Source organism: Danaus plexippus (genome assembly GCF_018135715.1).
Source record: "Danaus plexippus chromosome 18 unlocalized genomic scaffold, MEX_DaPlex mxdp_20, whole genome shotgun sequence".
In the NCBI taxonomy this organism is placed as follows: Eukaryota; Metazoa; Arthropoda; class Insecta; order Lepidoptera; family Nymphalidae; genus Danaus; species Danaus plexippus.
The window spans coordinates 4,710,408-4,728,235 of NW_026869853.1; the positions used below are offsets into that span (position 1 = coordinate 4,710,408).

The following is a 17,828-nucleotide window of genomic DNA, read 5'->3' on the forward strand; positions in this document are numbered from 1 at the left end:
TGAGGTAATCGTGTCGATAATGAAATAATCAATATTGAAATTGAGAAAAACTCACTTAAAATTCATGAAGTTACGAACTAAATAACAATATTATAATATCCAATAACATTTTTGATTTATGTTTGTTAATATTTTTTCAAAGATGGCCGCTGGCGGTCACATTGGGTTCGAAATTCGAATCACGGGATGTTTGGTCGCGATCATCTGATTGGTCGACGGTCTTATATTTTTTTTCGGTCTTTTTATTTGGAATGTACCCTAATTACGTTATGTGGTACCGACGTCCAGAGTCCAAGACAACACGGTTCTCTACTTAGCCAGCACGCCTCATTATGATAATCGCTCAGAACATAACCTGACCCTGGCGTATTGTGAATTAAACATTTTTAGTTAACTTTTATTCGCTAATAAACGTACAGGATCGTTTCATATTTTGTTTCTAAGTCATAAACGTTATCTGTAACGGCGTGGCTAAGTGATTTACGATGTAGGTCAGATTTGTTAGTTTAGCGACTCGAACCTGGGACCCTCGGTTTACGACACGGCTTTATAACTTTAACAGCCTACGAACATTAACTCTATAGTGTGACATGATTTTTTTTTCTTTGATTGCCCCAACTGCTGTTAATAGTTGGGTGTTTTAATTAATCAGATTTTCACGTTTGGACTTCTTCAATAGGAGGAATATGCGTCCGATGTTGCACGAGGATGAGGTGAAATATAAAGACGATAAAGAAAAAAATGATTCAGAAATTAAGTTTGGTGCGATCCAATCGACTCTCATACCAATGACCGGTTCTGGTTTTTTGTTTGAATTAAAAAGATATAAAAAGATAGATTTCGATCGTCCCCCGTCACTGATGTCGATCGATGTTTTTGCATCCGTCTGTGTTGCGTGGCTCATGGCTCAGCTGTTCAGTATATATCATAATAAAGATATTATTAATCTTTAAAAATATACTCCATCATTAAAAAAACACTAAAGAACGTAATATTAATAATGGATATTTATTAAATTCAGACAACTCCAGTAATAGCTATATACTCGTATGTAGTCAGGTGACTCGTGTATAAGTGTATGCGGAGAACGAATATAAAGGAACACCCTTTAATCACAAAACGACCGTGGCATACATCGGAGCTGGTTTTATTCGGCCCACGCCTTTGGCACTCTTGGACCGGAGCCCTCTTTAAAAATCTTTAAAAATACCACATACCTGTGTTATAGCCACAGATCGCGATACATTTTAAATTAAAGTATTCCTCGATGTCACCGAAATGGCAGACGGGTGACAGGAAACAAAGAGATCCTAGCCATCATAAGTCGTGATTTTCTACGAACTGTCATACGTGTCGTGTTTCAAATTAAAAAAAATAAAAAATAAATGAAATAAAAGATCGGTTCAGAAACAGTCGGTATCCGAATCCGAGCTCCAGATTTATATTTCTGGAAAGAGTTTAGTGATGTCGAAGATAATCTCGCCGGAGCCGGTCCGGAATGCCGTAATATCTCATTAAAGACATCAACAGTTTACTTAAATAATCGTATCGGATGTAAGTGGCGTAGGATTTTAATGCTTTGATGGCGTCTATAGAGATTATATTGGGACGTGAGGCGGGGAAGTTAGTCCGTTTAGACACTGATGATGCGGCAATCCCAAATTTGGATATTCGGAGAGTTACGATGTCATCTCCGTCGCTTTCTCCGCTTCGAGAATAGATCGTGCATCACAATGATGGCGTATTATAAGAATTAAGTTTATTATAAAGGATTATCCTATTACAAAACTTTCGGCTGTCAAATATTACAGTTGCCGGAGTGCAGAGTAAAATGGTGGAAACGACATATCAGCGGTAGTGGGATTATAAATAAAACTAATGAGATATCATAGCTATATTTATAAATATAGACGTGTTTTGATATCTTCACGATATATATTGTTATAATCGGTTTAATATAGAAATCAGATATAAAAGGAACTGCTTGTTTGTACACATCTGTAGTGTCCATAAAAACTTGTCGATAAGGAAATTACAGTCCTAAAACATAATGATCTGTCAACGTCTCGCCGTTTCCGTTTCAATTCTATTTTGAAGTCAACTGAGCTTCTTTTTTTCAAATCCGCTAAGACCATCCCGATATCGTCTCTCCGAATGCGAACCGACACCTGCCATTTTATTGCTTCTCACACTGTAAACGCTGTCTAAAAATTTCGTTAGCTTTTTTTATTGTCTTATGTTAATTTCTAAGTTAATTATGCCTATGAAAATTTATAAGGCCTCGAACAGAATTAATACTCGCCCGCCGGGGGTCGTATTTTATTGGGCGTACGGAATTAAAAAAAAAATGTATTTACCTTTTTATAATAAGTTTTGTCGTTTTTACGATGTTTTGAGTTTTTACAGGTGCGTGAAACGTCAGTTGGCTCGCGTTCGAAATGTATTCCCTTTGTTTCTTTTTTAAAAAAATGACATTAGTTCAAAGGTCTACGGCATGTTTTTATTTAGAAGAGCTTTCGTATAACTCTGGCGAATGAAAGTCGATTATAATAACTGTTATAGCGTCTTTAGAAATTATGTTTTATGTTTAAAACGCTGTAATTATTATACAGTACTTAATAAATGTTATTAAAGAATAATTCATAAGAGAGAATGGCGCTCGGCAACTCGTACGAACGCTTCGAAAGTCGTCAATAAATACGAAAGTTATTCTAATTTTATGTTTCAACAGGTGATAAATAATTAAAGGTAAAGAATTATCAGAGAACTGGTTACCTTCATCAACCACGTGTATGTTGACGTGAGATCATGTCATTGATGGCGGAATAAATCAAAACTAATCAAAGATCCTATCGTTGGGAAATAAAATAAGTATTACGTAAAGCGCAATAAAAACATGGCCTTCGTAATGACAGCCGTAGAATTCTGACAGCAATTAGCACTCCAGCGACGGAATCTTTATTATGTGTATAAGAGTATGATCTGTGAGCCGCTGGATGAGACGTGACTGTATGGGATGTCTCCGCAGGTGCACGAGTTATGCGACAACTTCTGCCACCGCTACATCAGCTGTCTGAAGGGCAAGATGCCCATCGACCTGGTGATCGACGAGCGAGAGACGCGGCCGCCGGACAACGGCGAGCGCTCCGCCCCTGACAGCAGCCACGACGGCGCCTCCACTCCGGACGTCGTGAGTACCCCCTATAGCAAACACCTGATTCAGAGGCGCGATCCCCAGCTAGCACCCAATTCGACCACGAGCTATCTCGTGCACCCCTGCTCTTAGTCTGGCCATTGCAAAAACGAAGTCTTTCAGGGGGTGCTCGCATTTTAGTTTATATCCCGCCTCCCTAGCTTTGTAACCTACCCGGTGCTTCCGAGAGCGGTTCTCGCAAGCCCCGGGATGGCTTAGTTTAAGTAATTAGATCAAATCTTCGTTTTTGCAATTGGCCAACCTCTAGCACTGTACCTTTAAAGTCGATTCCTTGATAAAAGCTTGATTCATAACACAATATACAGTGAGGGGTGAAACGGGTGCGAACAAACTATCGGTTCGATCGCCGATTCTGTCTTTCTATGAACATTATGCGCCGATGTTCGAAATATTATTTTGCGCCGGAGTTATGTATACGATTAAAAATTACGTATAACGTTGATTGTAATATGTGTATACTAATAATGAGTAACTTATAGTGAGCGGAACACAGCATGCTGAGTGTTCCTCACACAGCGCCCTCTCGGGTCTATTAAATATTGATATTTCTCTAAAGCTGCGATTGTCTCGATCCCGAGCTTGGTTTTATTATTTAGGTTATTTGGATAACTATTTGGAAACGAAGTATACGTAAAAACACAACTTTAACTTGCCTAAGTGAGATAAGATACTTAAGATTTTTAAATTATTGTCATATGTTTCGGTGGTAGATGCTAGTGTAATCTTTTGGCTAGTAACAGTATATTATACGTGAATAGTTAATAAAGCAGATATCTCTAACTAACAAGAGCACAGAATAAATTTAGTTAGCATAAAGAAAATACGTATTATGTATACGCTAGGTGTAATTTAAGATGGTCTATGATGTTTGCACTTCAAGCGTATAGGCGACTGTCGCCTGAAGTGCAAGGGTCCTAACAGTCGTTTATATTATATGAATGTGAGTTATTGATAGATACTTAGACGCTTCTTTACACTAGCGACGTTGTTGTGGTGCGACACTATCTCGTTTGACAGTTGGAATGTTATTTGCTATAGTTTTTGTACACCGCATTCGAAGTATTTTGGGTAACTGGCACAGCGTTGTTTTAGACGACACTACTCATCTTATAGATTATCGGTTGTGTTGTGGACAGTTCCGGGCGATGCATCGATGCATCGTCGTTATAATCGAACGATTCATATAACACGGTATGAAACCCGGTGATTTTGATGTTTGTTTATCGATGTTTAAGGTATGTTTTGGCGTTGAGACTGAATTGTTTTGTTTATGTTATATATTATTTCTGTCATTGTTAACATGGAAGCCATAATTTTGAACATTCAGCCGACCTCGACGGATGTCTTTCGTGACTTACTTAATTGTCTGTATATGAGTTTTTTTTAACATATTATTGTATATCAGGACCGTCTGTCCGTTTGTGCGTTAAGTCTTTATGTTGTAATTTAATTTTGCGTAATTCTAACCTAAATGTGTAATTAATATGCTATTTGGTGTACGTCCATCTTGTATGTCAATGTGATTTAATTTTATATTATTATTATTATTTTTCTGAACGGATTACAATAAAATGTTCTGTTTGAAATACATTGAAGTTTATTTTATAATTATAACTATTCATAAATAGAAGCGAACAATTATTCCATAAACACGAAGGAAACTCGATAACAGACGCTGGAAGACATTACAGAAATAAACTTGTTAAACATTTCAAAGGTGAAAACGACGGTTGTAATAAAAAGGGAATATTTGAGGGAAAAAAATATGGTATTTTTATCATGTCGCTGTATTCCATAAAGCGCGGCCCCGCGGGATGCCGGAAAATTGTTTCTTTACAGCACCCCCCGTGATAATCTTTAGCGAGGACGAGCCCCGCTTACTGACTACGATTCACGAAACACACTTGGATTTACGAGGATTTACAACCTTCTGCTGATGGAATTAAGGCTTTTAAGGTTTTAAAATAACGAAAACTTGTTCAATCAGCATTATAAGTATAATTAACTTCAACGTGTAGCGTAAGTGCACTAAATCTATCGTTACATGGTTCTTATATAGAAGTACTAGATATTTAAATTATACAAGAAAAGAAAGGTTTCAAATATAAAGAGAATATAAAATACATAATTTTTAAACATAAAGTAACACTCACAAATCCCAGATGATTTTCCACACACCGCTTTCATTGGCAGAATGTGTTATTTTTTTTTATATAGTCTGTCGTTGACGTTTGATGGATGTCAATTGAAAGACAGCGGGTGACGTCATCAGCGTCAGTTCAGGACAATTTGAGGTTATTCTAACCTTTAGCTATTGGGATGAATGGCTTAAGATTTTGTATTAAAACTGACAGACGTTTAAGTTATAATGTCATTTATATCACCAGCGCCATACTTATCGTGAATAGTATTAACTGTTGCCATGAATAATGCAAGCAACATTGGGGCAATGAGAAAAATAATAAAATAAGGGGACAAAGAGATTTCGCCGGGATATCGCAATTCGTCACGGATTCGTCCCGGTATCAGACGCTACAATGTGGATTACCAGCCGGGGACAATTTCTACCCCATACATAATACAAGGGACAAGCATGTCTCAGGACCAACGGAATAATGTGCAGAGAAAAAACACTTATTGTCATCGCTTTTATGGAATTATTATTCTGTTAATTCCGTTATTGTTGACCGTTTTATTAAAATACTTTGAGACAAACGAAAGGAAAACATATGTATGCTATGGTACCCAAGACATTTTTAAATTAGCGCTGTGGATTGACATACTTATTTTATTGCACATGCATAAGAAGTTATGCACAATAGGTGAATTCAGTTTTAAAATTCTCTACCTTAATATGATGAAGAAATAACGCTAGGACTTGCCAATGGCTCTATTATATTGACGAATATTAATTATTAACTAAATGCCATAATTATAATGACAGAATGCCATGATGTAAATAAATTCCATTATAATTAAATAAAAAATAACTTGATTTTTTCCCAAAAATTTATATCTTTATTCCACTCTAAAATTTTGTGTATTATTTTATAAATCAAAGAAGTTAAGACAAGAAAATGTTCATATAAACCCAGAGCCCTGGACATGGACCAGGATAGAGAGGATAAACCAAATTTAAGATATGTAGATGTAATCAATCAGTGATTGCCAAAAAAATGTATCCTATGTTAGTGGTCGTATAATGATAGCCAATGTAATTAACTCTGTAAGCAGAGACGTGTAGGATATCTTATAATACAAATATAAATATTACATAGGTAATTAATAAAAGCAACGAGATATACTTATCTTCTTAAGGTTAAAATAATATCTACTCAGTTAAAATGCCTCTTATTGAGACATTTACTGTGTAGCGTTCAGCTTTACCAGAAATGAAAGGTTTTGTGTCGCATTGGAAGCAATGTTTATAAAATTTTAAGAAAACTCGCCTCAATTGGAAATGCTGAAATAGAAATCTATCCATACAACCCTGCAAGTAAGAAATAGGTTCTATTATCTGGGTAAGAATAGCGAAATTCATTTGCTTATTTATGTACTTACTAATCATCTACAAAAATGTCCTTACGGTTGGTTACATGAAAATATTACATACGTTTCGGCAAAACATTTAGATTTATGCATGAAAAATTAAAAGTGATGATAGTGATTTAATTTCGTTATCTTTAGTAGACAGCACGAAAATTTAACTAATCTTTGTAAACGTATACGTTGAAGAAAAACAAACTTTTAATGGGCTATCTGAAAGCAATTAATTTTTTTTATATATCTGATAACGAGCGTCTCAACGCTTGATTCCAAACATTAATTCCGATGTGTTGTCGTAAAACGCAACCTCAAACCTCAAATTCAACAATTTTGGCGCCAAAACATAGAAAAGACGCCGCCTGCGCCTCGTAAACCGTCGGCTTCAAATCGAATGCTGGAGAGCATTGGTTTGAGAACAGCCAATCGCTGAGATGAAACAAATTTTACGATCGACCATTGGCCATGTTGCGGTTACATGTTTATGACGCTCCTAAGGTTTACTCGCGAAAATTCTATTAATAAATTAGTCGTAAATGCCGCGTAAATTATTATTATAGCGTCTGTAATTATTTCCTTTACAAGAATCATATTGTTATTTCTCGAGTCGTGTGTCATCCCATCCGCAGTTAACGGCGGAGCAATTACATAAAATCGTATAAAATATAATGCTACGTAAATAACAAATAATTTTTCCCTGAAATCATTTTTATAAGCACCTGTATTCATTTCAATGTTACCAGTTAAAGAGTGCCCGCTGAGTCTCATTAGAGGCACGCGTCGACCGCGGGGTGCCAATGTCTTCATTCTGTTTTTGATTGAAAATCGCTATTGTATTGATATTGTTTACGTCTCCTGCGGATTTAAGAAAACTGAAAATAACAACAAATAATGATGTTAGTGTAGCATGGACTGGTGTTTTTATGATATAACACAATAACTTTGTTTATCTCGAAATGGAACGGTAGCTTACTATACGGCTTTATGCTCATTGCTGAATAAATAAAAACAGTAAACATAGGAAAAATACACAAAACAAACGGAGACGGAAATTGAATTCTGTAAAAAGTGCAATATTTCCTCTTGGTCCGATATTTATTTCATACGGAACCACCGCGCCGTGACATTAGGGGCCGGTGGAACCCCGCAGAGCTATTTGTTGGTAAACCAGGGAGATATCCGACCCGAGCAGGCTTGAGTGATTTCCGAGATATAAGAATAGACACACTCCTACATATGTCCAGCACATTCCGATTCTTATACGAATTTAAGTACACATAGTCGACGTTCTTGATAGACGATTTTCTATTAGGTTTCCCATTACAAGTGTTGTCAAGGTTCATGGAACACGAATATATGGACACTTTCTTGCTTGAGAATATTTTATTTATTTGAAACGGAAAGTCCAGACGATGCGAAACGAAAAAAAAACTTAAACGTTCAACAACTCGGTGCGTAACTTAATGCCGGTTGGAGCATTTTAAAAATGTAGAATACGGCGCCTGAGCCTGTGCCGGCGCTGTTTATTAAAAAAAAAAATTAAAAATAAAGCTGGCAACAGTAACACCAGAAGTGGAAATAGTGCGTTCGAAATCAAAAATTCGAATTAAATTTAAAAGTTTAATTATAGAACAGCGATCGGCTTCCGTAAAAGACGAACACATCCACGAACACATTTTCTAATTAGCGATTGGTCACGCGCTCGGAGGCCGGCAGCACTCTTATTCTAAATATGAATCGGGCAATTTGAATTTCGAACGGTCCGGCTTATGATTTGCTCACAATGCTTTTTGTGGCCATCGATAACGGACTCGTTTCTCGTTTCAAATTAAAAGTTGCTTCTGGATATAACTTTCATGAGCCCACTTATCTTTGGGTGCTATTTATCATAGACGACACAGATTACCAAAATCTATGTCGTATTGTTTATGAACTCTGAGATCGGCGTATTCTGTATGAAAATGTTTAGGACACGAGTTAAATGTGAGCTTTGTATTGTAACAAATTGATGGCACGGGAGCGGACCCGATGTATGTCGAATGTGCATTTCTTTATGAGACAAAAGAATGAAGCAGAGAGTGTCATAATGATTGACATGGACCGACGAAGGGAATTTCAAAGCAAACAATGTCACGCCACAAGTGGTCAGCTAAATAAAGTGATGTCGTCATGCCAATTAAAAAATATTATCCCCCTTAATAAGTGTCAATTCTTAACGAATGTGTGCATACGCATGATTTTTATTTCACACGTTCCTGTGATACGAGATCCACTCGGGACGGATACTTTCAACCTTACAGCACAGGCAATATGGCACATTTCAGATCTAAATCACATTTTACGACTATTTTTATTGACGCTTAGCTCCGACACTGAGTGTAGCAATTGCAGTGAAAATGATCATACGGACGGAAACTGTCGTTTAATATTGAATCTTTAGTGTATTTATATAGAGTTTGATTTCAATCGACATAAATAATTCGGTTACATGTTCATCGGTGCGCGCGGTGCTCTAATACGTCGTGAGTCTAAGATGAACGAGAAGAAGCGCTCATCAAATTTTAATAGTACATAAAAATTATAATCAATGAGGCGAACACGATAACTGTGAACAGTATCAACAAATACACGACGCCACCACAAACCGTTTCCTTAAACACATCACGATATGAGATGTTTGTAACTACGTAGCCAACGTTAAATATTAGAATATGCAAATGCTAATGGGACGCTCTAAGTAACTTATGTTCTGGTATGAGATGGCGATAAAACCGAGATGTTTGTCGCAGCCGGTCAGGTGATCCAAGATTCCTGCTATCATATCGCAGCTATTTATAGACCCCTGACTGGGCCACTTGCACTTACTTCCTGCTTTCATCTCGAATCACCGATTGCTTTTACACCAGTCGTTGGAATCTTAAATACGATTCAAATCTGTTAACCTTTAATTGGATATAAACTTCTTTTATGGTGAATTTGTTTGTTCCATGGACTATTAAAGCTGGAAGGATTGATTCAGAATTGATGGTACAAAGATATTTGGAGATAATAAACTCGATCGACTCCATCCAGGAGTTGGAGACAATAATAAAAGTAACGTTGGGCTTGGGAAATAATTATTGTATTCTAAGTTATTAGACCATATCGCATCGTAACCTTAGCTTTCTCGGCTAAGTTTGAAGTCTATCGCCGATATTTGCGAAGTCGCGTCGGGTAGAATACTATTATCAATTTTACAGAAATATCAATAACATATAAATAGTAATAGCAGTGTTGTTGTGTGTAGTATTCTGTGTTATTTCCAAGTTGATTTGATTTGAAGAAGCTGGCAGAGTGGTGGAATGTCGTCGCACGTGGCTCGATGTTGATAATAATAAAATGTTGGCGCATTATATATTTATAGTCCGTCTCGCGGCTGTCGTTGGTCCGTCCGTCTGTCCCACTCGCTTACTTCATACACACCATGTTTCTTTGTCTCCTTATAACCGGGTTATAAATATTGCTGGATACAAACAAAACGTCCCCCAGTCACCGACTCTGTACTCAGTCCGGGATTATCCTCACCTGTTACCATTTCTCGTGGAAGTAACGAGCCGACATTCTCATCCAGAAAATTTATTTTGATACGATGTTTCATATGATGAAGAATACTTATGGTGGGTGGATAATATTTTTTAGCCATATTTAAAATGCTGTATTTCGAATAACATCCTGATCTGTTGGAACCATAACATCATACCAGTATTGTTTTGCTCCAAGCTGCTATTTGCGGCTTGCCGTCCCCCTCTCTCCGAACCCCCCACATCCCCCAACACCCCCCAGCGGTGTCCGTCTGAACGCGAGCTATATTTTATCCCCGGTTGGGCTCGCCACGTAAACTGTCAGAATCGCATGTAGGGCGTTCAACTCGTAGTTTAAAAGTTTACGAGTTGCTCTCCTCGCCACAATAATATGTGCTTTTACGAAACTCGAACAGGTTTTAACGATTTATGAGCTTAATTGTGGACGTGATAATTTATCATTTTTGCCGAGCCATTGCAAAATTTGCAATGTCCAATTGATATATAAATGGCTGGATAAGTAAGCTATTGTAGAACATAACACGGGACTTATTTCGGTAGATGTTGTCGTGGACAGGAACGGTACTAACTTTATATATGACATAAATTAAAAACGTAATTGTCTCAGCGACGTTGCGAATGTCCCATGAAACGACATTAACAAGCGCAATAATAATTACTTATAAATCATAGAAATCATAGCGACGATGCATTGATAACGCGGCACATATCTCAAACGCAACTGAGTTATGGCCCGAGCGTCGCGGCGGACAGGCAGTTGGCGCGAAACGAAAACGCGCTTAATTCGCCCGTGATGGATGTGTGCGGCTCTTATTAAAAATGTACACGGCCTAAGCTTTTATTATTAGACTTGCGACATCGAAACCGAACTATACGTCTCCCTGATAACATCACGCCGAGCCCAATGTTTCACAGTAATAAATAAACTAGAATATCGCAGATTGTTATTTATTTTCTGATCTCATTCCTGTTCCCTGAAATCTAATTATGTTCGAAATCCTCTCTCCATAGGATTCTTTATGAGGCTCACTGCGGTTACTTACCCACTCGCTGTAACATTATGTCTATAATAAAATGCTTGTTTACGACAGCGTACAGTGACATTTGCTGTACAAACACCATAAATTATTCCTCAAATCACATCTGATGCGTATTACCCACTAGCCTCATACAAAAAGCTTCATGTATCTCCCGATCTTCACGCAACGACAAATGTGTAACAAATAAATTATAAAATCAACGGCCTACGTTTTTATATTTCACGTGTGAGCAATCGTCTCGCTCACTCCTTATGTGCGACTCGTAACCTTGTCTCACTCGCACATGAATTGTCACCCTGCATTTGCAGTTTATCATCAGCTATCCTCTAATCATGACGTCTGTATTATGTATGTCTCTGAACTTTTTAAGCGAATGGGTTATCAAACTTTTTTTAATAATATGAACATTCGTTTATTAATTAAAACATTTCATACTTTGTTCAAATTTCTATTACACAAATTATTACCAGCGACAAGCATGTATTTGCTAAGAAACTCAACTAGTATAGTCTAAATGCCAATTTTCAATTGTAGATTATTCATGCAATAAAAAGAAAGTGAATGTGAGGGTATCTCCTAATTAATTAGCGAGGAGTATAATTAGGTGTGTGCGCGGGCGCAGCCGTCGTGTGAGGGTGTGGGGGGAGGGGGAGCAGCTGTCACGGCTGACAGATGGCTACGCGTCGCTGGCTCACAACCATCTCCTTTGAAACCCGCCTGGAATCTGAGGGCAAGGAAACCAATCTAATTAGATGTGTATTAATTCAGGGATCTATTCATCAGATCCGATTCATGGAACAATGCGTAGTAAACGTTTTTACATCCATCCGAGGAAGGGATCTGTTCAGCTCAGGTGTTAATGGACATTCCCTTCATATTATGACATAAACACAGGCTTCGAGCGAAAATTAATACAAAATAAAAACAAAGAGATGCGGCCAGCATGTACATTGATATGTCTGGTGACTTCATCGTCCACTGGCTTTGAGTAAAAAAATATATTGATCAGTAAAAGGAATGTACACAAATATGTATTAAAAAAAACTCACAATTAACTTCATATAGACTTTAGAGACTGCGAATGCCCGATGATAATCTTAGCTAGTCGCGTTCCGTAATCTCCGATGACTTTAAAAAAACTTGAAAACGCTAGATTGACTTCAAGATATGTCAATCAAATATCTGGTAGTGGCAAATACTCCCCTGTCATCAGGTAAGGAGCGCTCGAGCCAATCGGTGGCTTATGCCTGTGGAAATAGTGGTGTTTAATGCTTGCATCTAGATCCGGTGCTTGCGATGACAACTTTGCCTCTTAATGACATGCTTGTCTCGTCCGGACGGGCTGCGATTTAAACTCGTTTATCGGCCATTGTGTTTGTGTGCACCCAAATAAGTCGGCGAGATTAGTAAGAATTTGTGTTGTTTGAAAAAATAATTCACGCGTGTTATTTATGAATTTATTATTGATATTCGGACATTTTAATAGGATTAGTTGGGATAAACTATCCACACGTCCCTGTAATACATTTTGAAAAATTAGTTGGGTTCATTAAAATTATGCCAAGTTTTTAGGGGTTAGGGGGTCGCGTTGAAAACCAATCATATCAGTGAATGGTTTGAAAAATATCTTCAAACAAGTACTAAGCTGCTATAAGAAAGAATGGCGTGACAGTTTGGGATCTAGGAGGTTGGTTGGTATGCTGCGCGCGCGCATCCCGCGCGATATCTTGTCCGGCGCGCGCATTCCCGCCACGCGCACCGTCTAAACTAAATACATAATGTGTTCGCGAGACAGCTTTACTTGATTCTCATGGCTTTCGCGGTAACCGCGTAGCAGAATGTTCCGTGATTCAAATTTTGCTGATTAAATACCATGACGTCGTCTCTTATGACGTGAATATCAAGTCCAAATCAGATCGTCCGCGACATTTGACGCCGATAAAAGAAATGAAAGAAATGAAAATATAACGTAGTCATAGAGAAGTCCTTCGAGTGACATCTTCGTATCAAAATATTGACAGGAGGGAACGGGTTGCAGTCCGTGAAATATACAAATCGAAGCCCACGTCGAATGTACAATTTGATTAATAAAAATGTCCATCAATGTTGGCATAAGAATGTAAGTAAATTGGCAGGTGATGTATCGCGTTCAATTTCGTTCTCCGCTTAGAGAATATCAATGTGTACATCGACCGAATATTGATAGCGGCGTCCGTCATTCCACATGCATTTCACACGACACTTGTAGATTAGTATTGTTTTGGCTTTGGCTTTCTTAAGGACGCACATACAATTAGCACCGTTACCGCACGGGGATCAGGAGTTCGATCACGACTCGTTACCGTCCCACCGAAATTATTACAAGAGAGGACGTCTTAAACGAATATATCGGTGAATGTTGATATATTCAAAATAAATTACCGGCCATTGAAACTAATTGCAATGGGAACCAATGGCGGGCCTCACTTATTCTATTTCAAAGCCGAGGTAGGGCTCCGGGCGAGTAATTCAAAATGCAAATATTGTGCACTTATAATATATTTTGTATTCAACGGACATAAATGCAACTCGTCGTCTACGCCTCTCGCAGGTTTTACTGGAGAATCATGTAAAAATGTGTAATTTTTATTCCAAACGCACACGCCTCATTGGTTGTTCCCATGGCACTAATTTTCGCGAACACAAACTGTGTGTATGTGATCACCTGACGGAGAGACATTTGAATATCATCAGAGTTCACCGATTTCAAGTCGCTCCTATCCGGCCCTACGACATGTCTGTATATCAAATTTACTATTATATCGCTAGAGAACAAATTTATCTGTGAGTTGATACCGAATTAGAATAATGAAATTCAAATAGATAAATACGTAAAATTATCTCTCATTTGTTGGATTCGTTTTCTTAAATCTGTCTTGTTAGCTGTGATATATCATTGTACATGATGCAGAGATAGTGATGGGATGGCCGCCGTCGTATCTATAAAAAGGTGCTTCGTTAGTGATTCCCTCCACCTCCCTCCCCCCCCCTCCACCGCACCCTCACCCCCCACTCCCGGTCTAAATATAATCGGGGAAACGAACCCGCGACCGTCGCACGTGTGTTCACTTAGAACCCTGTAACTTGAATACAGACGGGCATCTCAGTTTTTGTTTAAATAAAAGATCTCGCAGGATCCTAATCCTGCCCAGCGTTTACCGTTGCTGAACTTATGAAAAATGTTTACGGAAAATAAAAACCAGCGAACCGATGGCCGGCAAAAAAGTATATGCGATTTATTCATAGGATCATTGTATCGAAGGTCGGCGGAGATGTAGTCGGCATTAAAAAGTATAAGTGGAGTCGAACGGGTTTGCTTTTATTAAATTTCAAATATGATGGTGCCAGCACCGCTCGCCGCTCGCCGCTCGCCGCCGTGGTGAATTACAATTACAAATGTCGACGTCCACTTTTGGTTTCAGCTGGATTCGGGGAAGAGACAATAACAGTATCCCGTTACACTACACTGATTATATGGAGGTGGTTGTACATAACACGCGCACTTCGGAAACGACAGAACGTATTTATAGCTTAATTAGCGACCACGAGTTTTTAAAATATACACGTCCGTAGGCAGTCAGATTACTTTAATAGCTAGCGTCTATTAGTTTTACTGATGTTATATGGGAGGCTGTGACAACATACGAATTAGGAATAACGTATGATATGGCCCAAACCAGCCGAGGACGCCAGCGAGGCTTGTGCTCCTAATAAATGTTTGTAATCGCCGATTGAATTGCAACCTCTAGAGGATTCAATTAACTGTGATAAAAGGCGTCCACTGGAAGCGGGACTATTAAATCCTTGATAATTACAATAACTACAAATAAAGCCAGTCTTTACATTCGCCGGTCTAGATTCGAATCCAGTCGAAAGCTCAATTTGCTCAGTTGAATAGTTTTGTTTTAAACAACCGTATCTAACGAACTATCTTGCGAATAATTCACTGTAAAGCATGCGTTGATCGCGGTGCCTGGAACAAATGAAACTAGACCTTTTGTTCTTCCGTGTAAGTTAGGAAGTTGAATGGATTGTTTTGTGTACGTGCTCGATTTCGGCGATCGTATTGAACTGAACTCTAAATATTTATAATAGAGTTGTTTTTGTATCGCACGCAACCGGTTTTAAATGCAAAAACTGGAGAATTCAGTGTTAAAGATGACCGCGCGCCGATTTTCGAAATACGACGAGCGAAATCCGAAAGCCATCTTTTTGTGTCGCCGATGATAGTTTTTAATTATTGTACCGCTAATTAGTTTTTAAGGTTCCGCAATAATTCGTTAAAACCACTACGCTGACTCATCTATTGATTATGGTATGTGAGCTACGTTTTTGGGACGTCAGTGTGTTTTATCATTTAACTAAATCCTCGCGCTCGCCAATGTTTGAGGAGATACAATTGTAAGTAAATAAATATATCCGGAACCCGTGACGTAATTCTTAGTCAGTTTTATGACTTGTTCTCGCGGTTTCAAAACAAAAAGACACCCAGGTTTTCGGGTGTCTGTATTTGGCGAGTTTTTGTCGCCGTCTTGAGATACCTTCTATTTATTGCTTTGGAGACGTTGTTGTATGCGATGAAAAACGACCTGTCCGTTTCAATATATCATACAAATGTTATCTTAAAGTTCATTCCCATAAATTTTTTGTTGCTGAAAATTTTTAAAACAAAGATATACTATTCAATTAACTATGTGCGTTGCCAACCTTGGTTGTTGAGGAAAAAGGAGGGGTAGAGATTAGGGAATGGCAGGAAATGGTGGGAACGGTGAAAGGGCAACCGGCTCTCTCACTCATCGTACAAAATGCAGCCAATAAAGCTACTTCAAGACGATCTTCTCTGAGAGGGTGGTACTTCCCCGGTCGAGGCAGCCCATGTTCCAGCTGTAGTAATTTGACCACAGCTAGGCTCTATCACCTTTAAAAATAATAAAGTTATGATATAAAAACGGTCGTCGACTTTACTTTGTCTATGCGATGGTTTCAGGGGCGAGCATCAGCTCATGAAGGCAACTCTGCCGGAGTCATGTTACATCTCGTTGAGGATCGACTTCTTCTGCTGAACGTCATTATCATATATTATCTATGAATATATATGAAAACGAGCTTCTATGTGTTTGTATTCCAGTTGAAAATATACCTTTCGTATAGTCTAGGCTCTACATTTTGAGATTTCCACTTTGTTCTATTTTTCACAGGCTTTTTTTGTGTATACCGTTCACATAAAATCAATATTTATGATTGATTAAGGGCGTCTCAAGTTGTTGCATTTGGTTTTATCTGTTGTACGAATTCTCCGGTAGATAAACTTGGACGCGATTATATATAGATTAGCAAATTACGAAGTATTTATAGCATTTGTGTAAAACGTTGTCAGTTTGCCAAAAAATCCTTAGCTGTCATTGTGTGATGTCAATGTATACACTTGATGATAGATATCAGAATTGATTAACAACAATAGAATGAGAGGGAACTGTTTTGGAACTAGAACGGTCGGGTGATATCAAGATGGGATGGTAGGAGTATGAATGAAGTGTGTGTCTGTTCATCAATTTGTCAGAGCATCAGGTCCGAAACAACGGCGTGATTCGATGACGGCTGGATGGATGCCGGTCGCTATTAGGAGCGGTGCCAACGGACCATGATTCACTGCGGGTGAACGAACCAATTGTTTTCATGCGGGCTTCCATTCTGATTGGATAATATACCTCTTTATTTGGGATGCTGTCCACTGGTGATACTATCATCAAATACTTTGCCTAGCCCTGCTTCTCACAAGACTTTCATTGAGTCTAGGTTTTATAATGAATGTATTTGCCTAATTTTTTCGTCATGACTTTCAAAATCATTTGTTAATCATTCATAATAGTATTGTGAAATCTATCCTCTGGCAGCGTGGATCCGTTGTCATCGTCTTCTGTTAGTTGGCAAGCTCACATCGCATTCTGGGTCAGAATCACCAGCATGTCTGAACACCGATTTTAAACTCTAATTATACGACATAGACTCCATATTCCAATATCCCGTGCGAGATGTATGTGATAAACAAAATAAATTTCCAAGTTTAAAGTCATATATAATATATTTAATATTAATAATACTCTTTGTTTTGTCTCGGAATAAATTTATAATCTGTTATTATATAATCGAGTCCCAAAGCATAGTTTTTTTTTTATTCAACCGTTACCGAAGAGTCAGTCTAATGATTCTTGTAATCGAATATGAAACGAAAATCGATATTCCGAAATCGAGAAGCGGAATCGATATTCTTGATCTCATCAGTATGACGCCGGCCGGTGTTCGCTTGATTTACGAACGCTCGTTACAAGCACCATAATGAGTTGCGCCTGCGCATCGATTATGAGCGGGCATTTTTAAATTAAGAACTCGTCGATTTGTTCTGCTGTTGGT

General features: G+C 38.2%; 1 protein-coding gene across 2 annotated transcripts in view; it reads left to right on the forward strand.

Moving 5' to 3' along the window:
* LOC116772960 (homeobox protein homothorax) overlaps window positions 1-17,828 on the forward strand; it is a 153,205-nt gene that overhangs the window by 28,165 nt on the left and 107,212 nt on the right. For both annotated transcript variants that reach the window (XM_032665292.2, XM_032665293.2), the window contains exon 6: window positions 3,029-3,190. In XM_032665292.2, coding sequence (XP_032521183.1) covers window positions 3,029-3,190 — 162 coding nt within the window. The remainder of the gene's footprint in view (window positions 1-3,028; window positions 3,191-17,828) is intronic.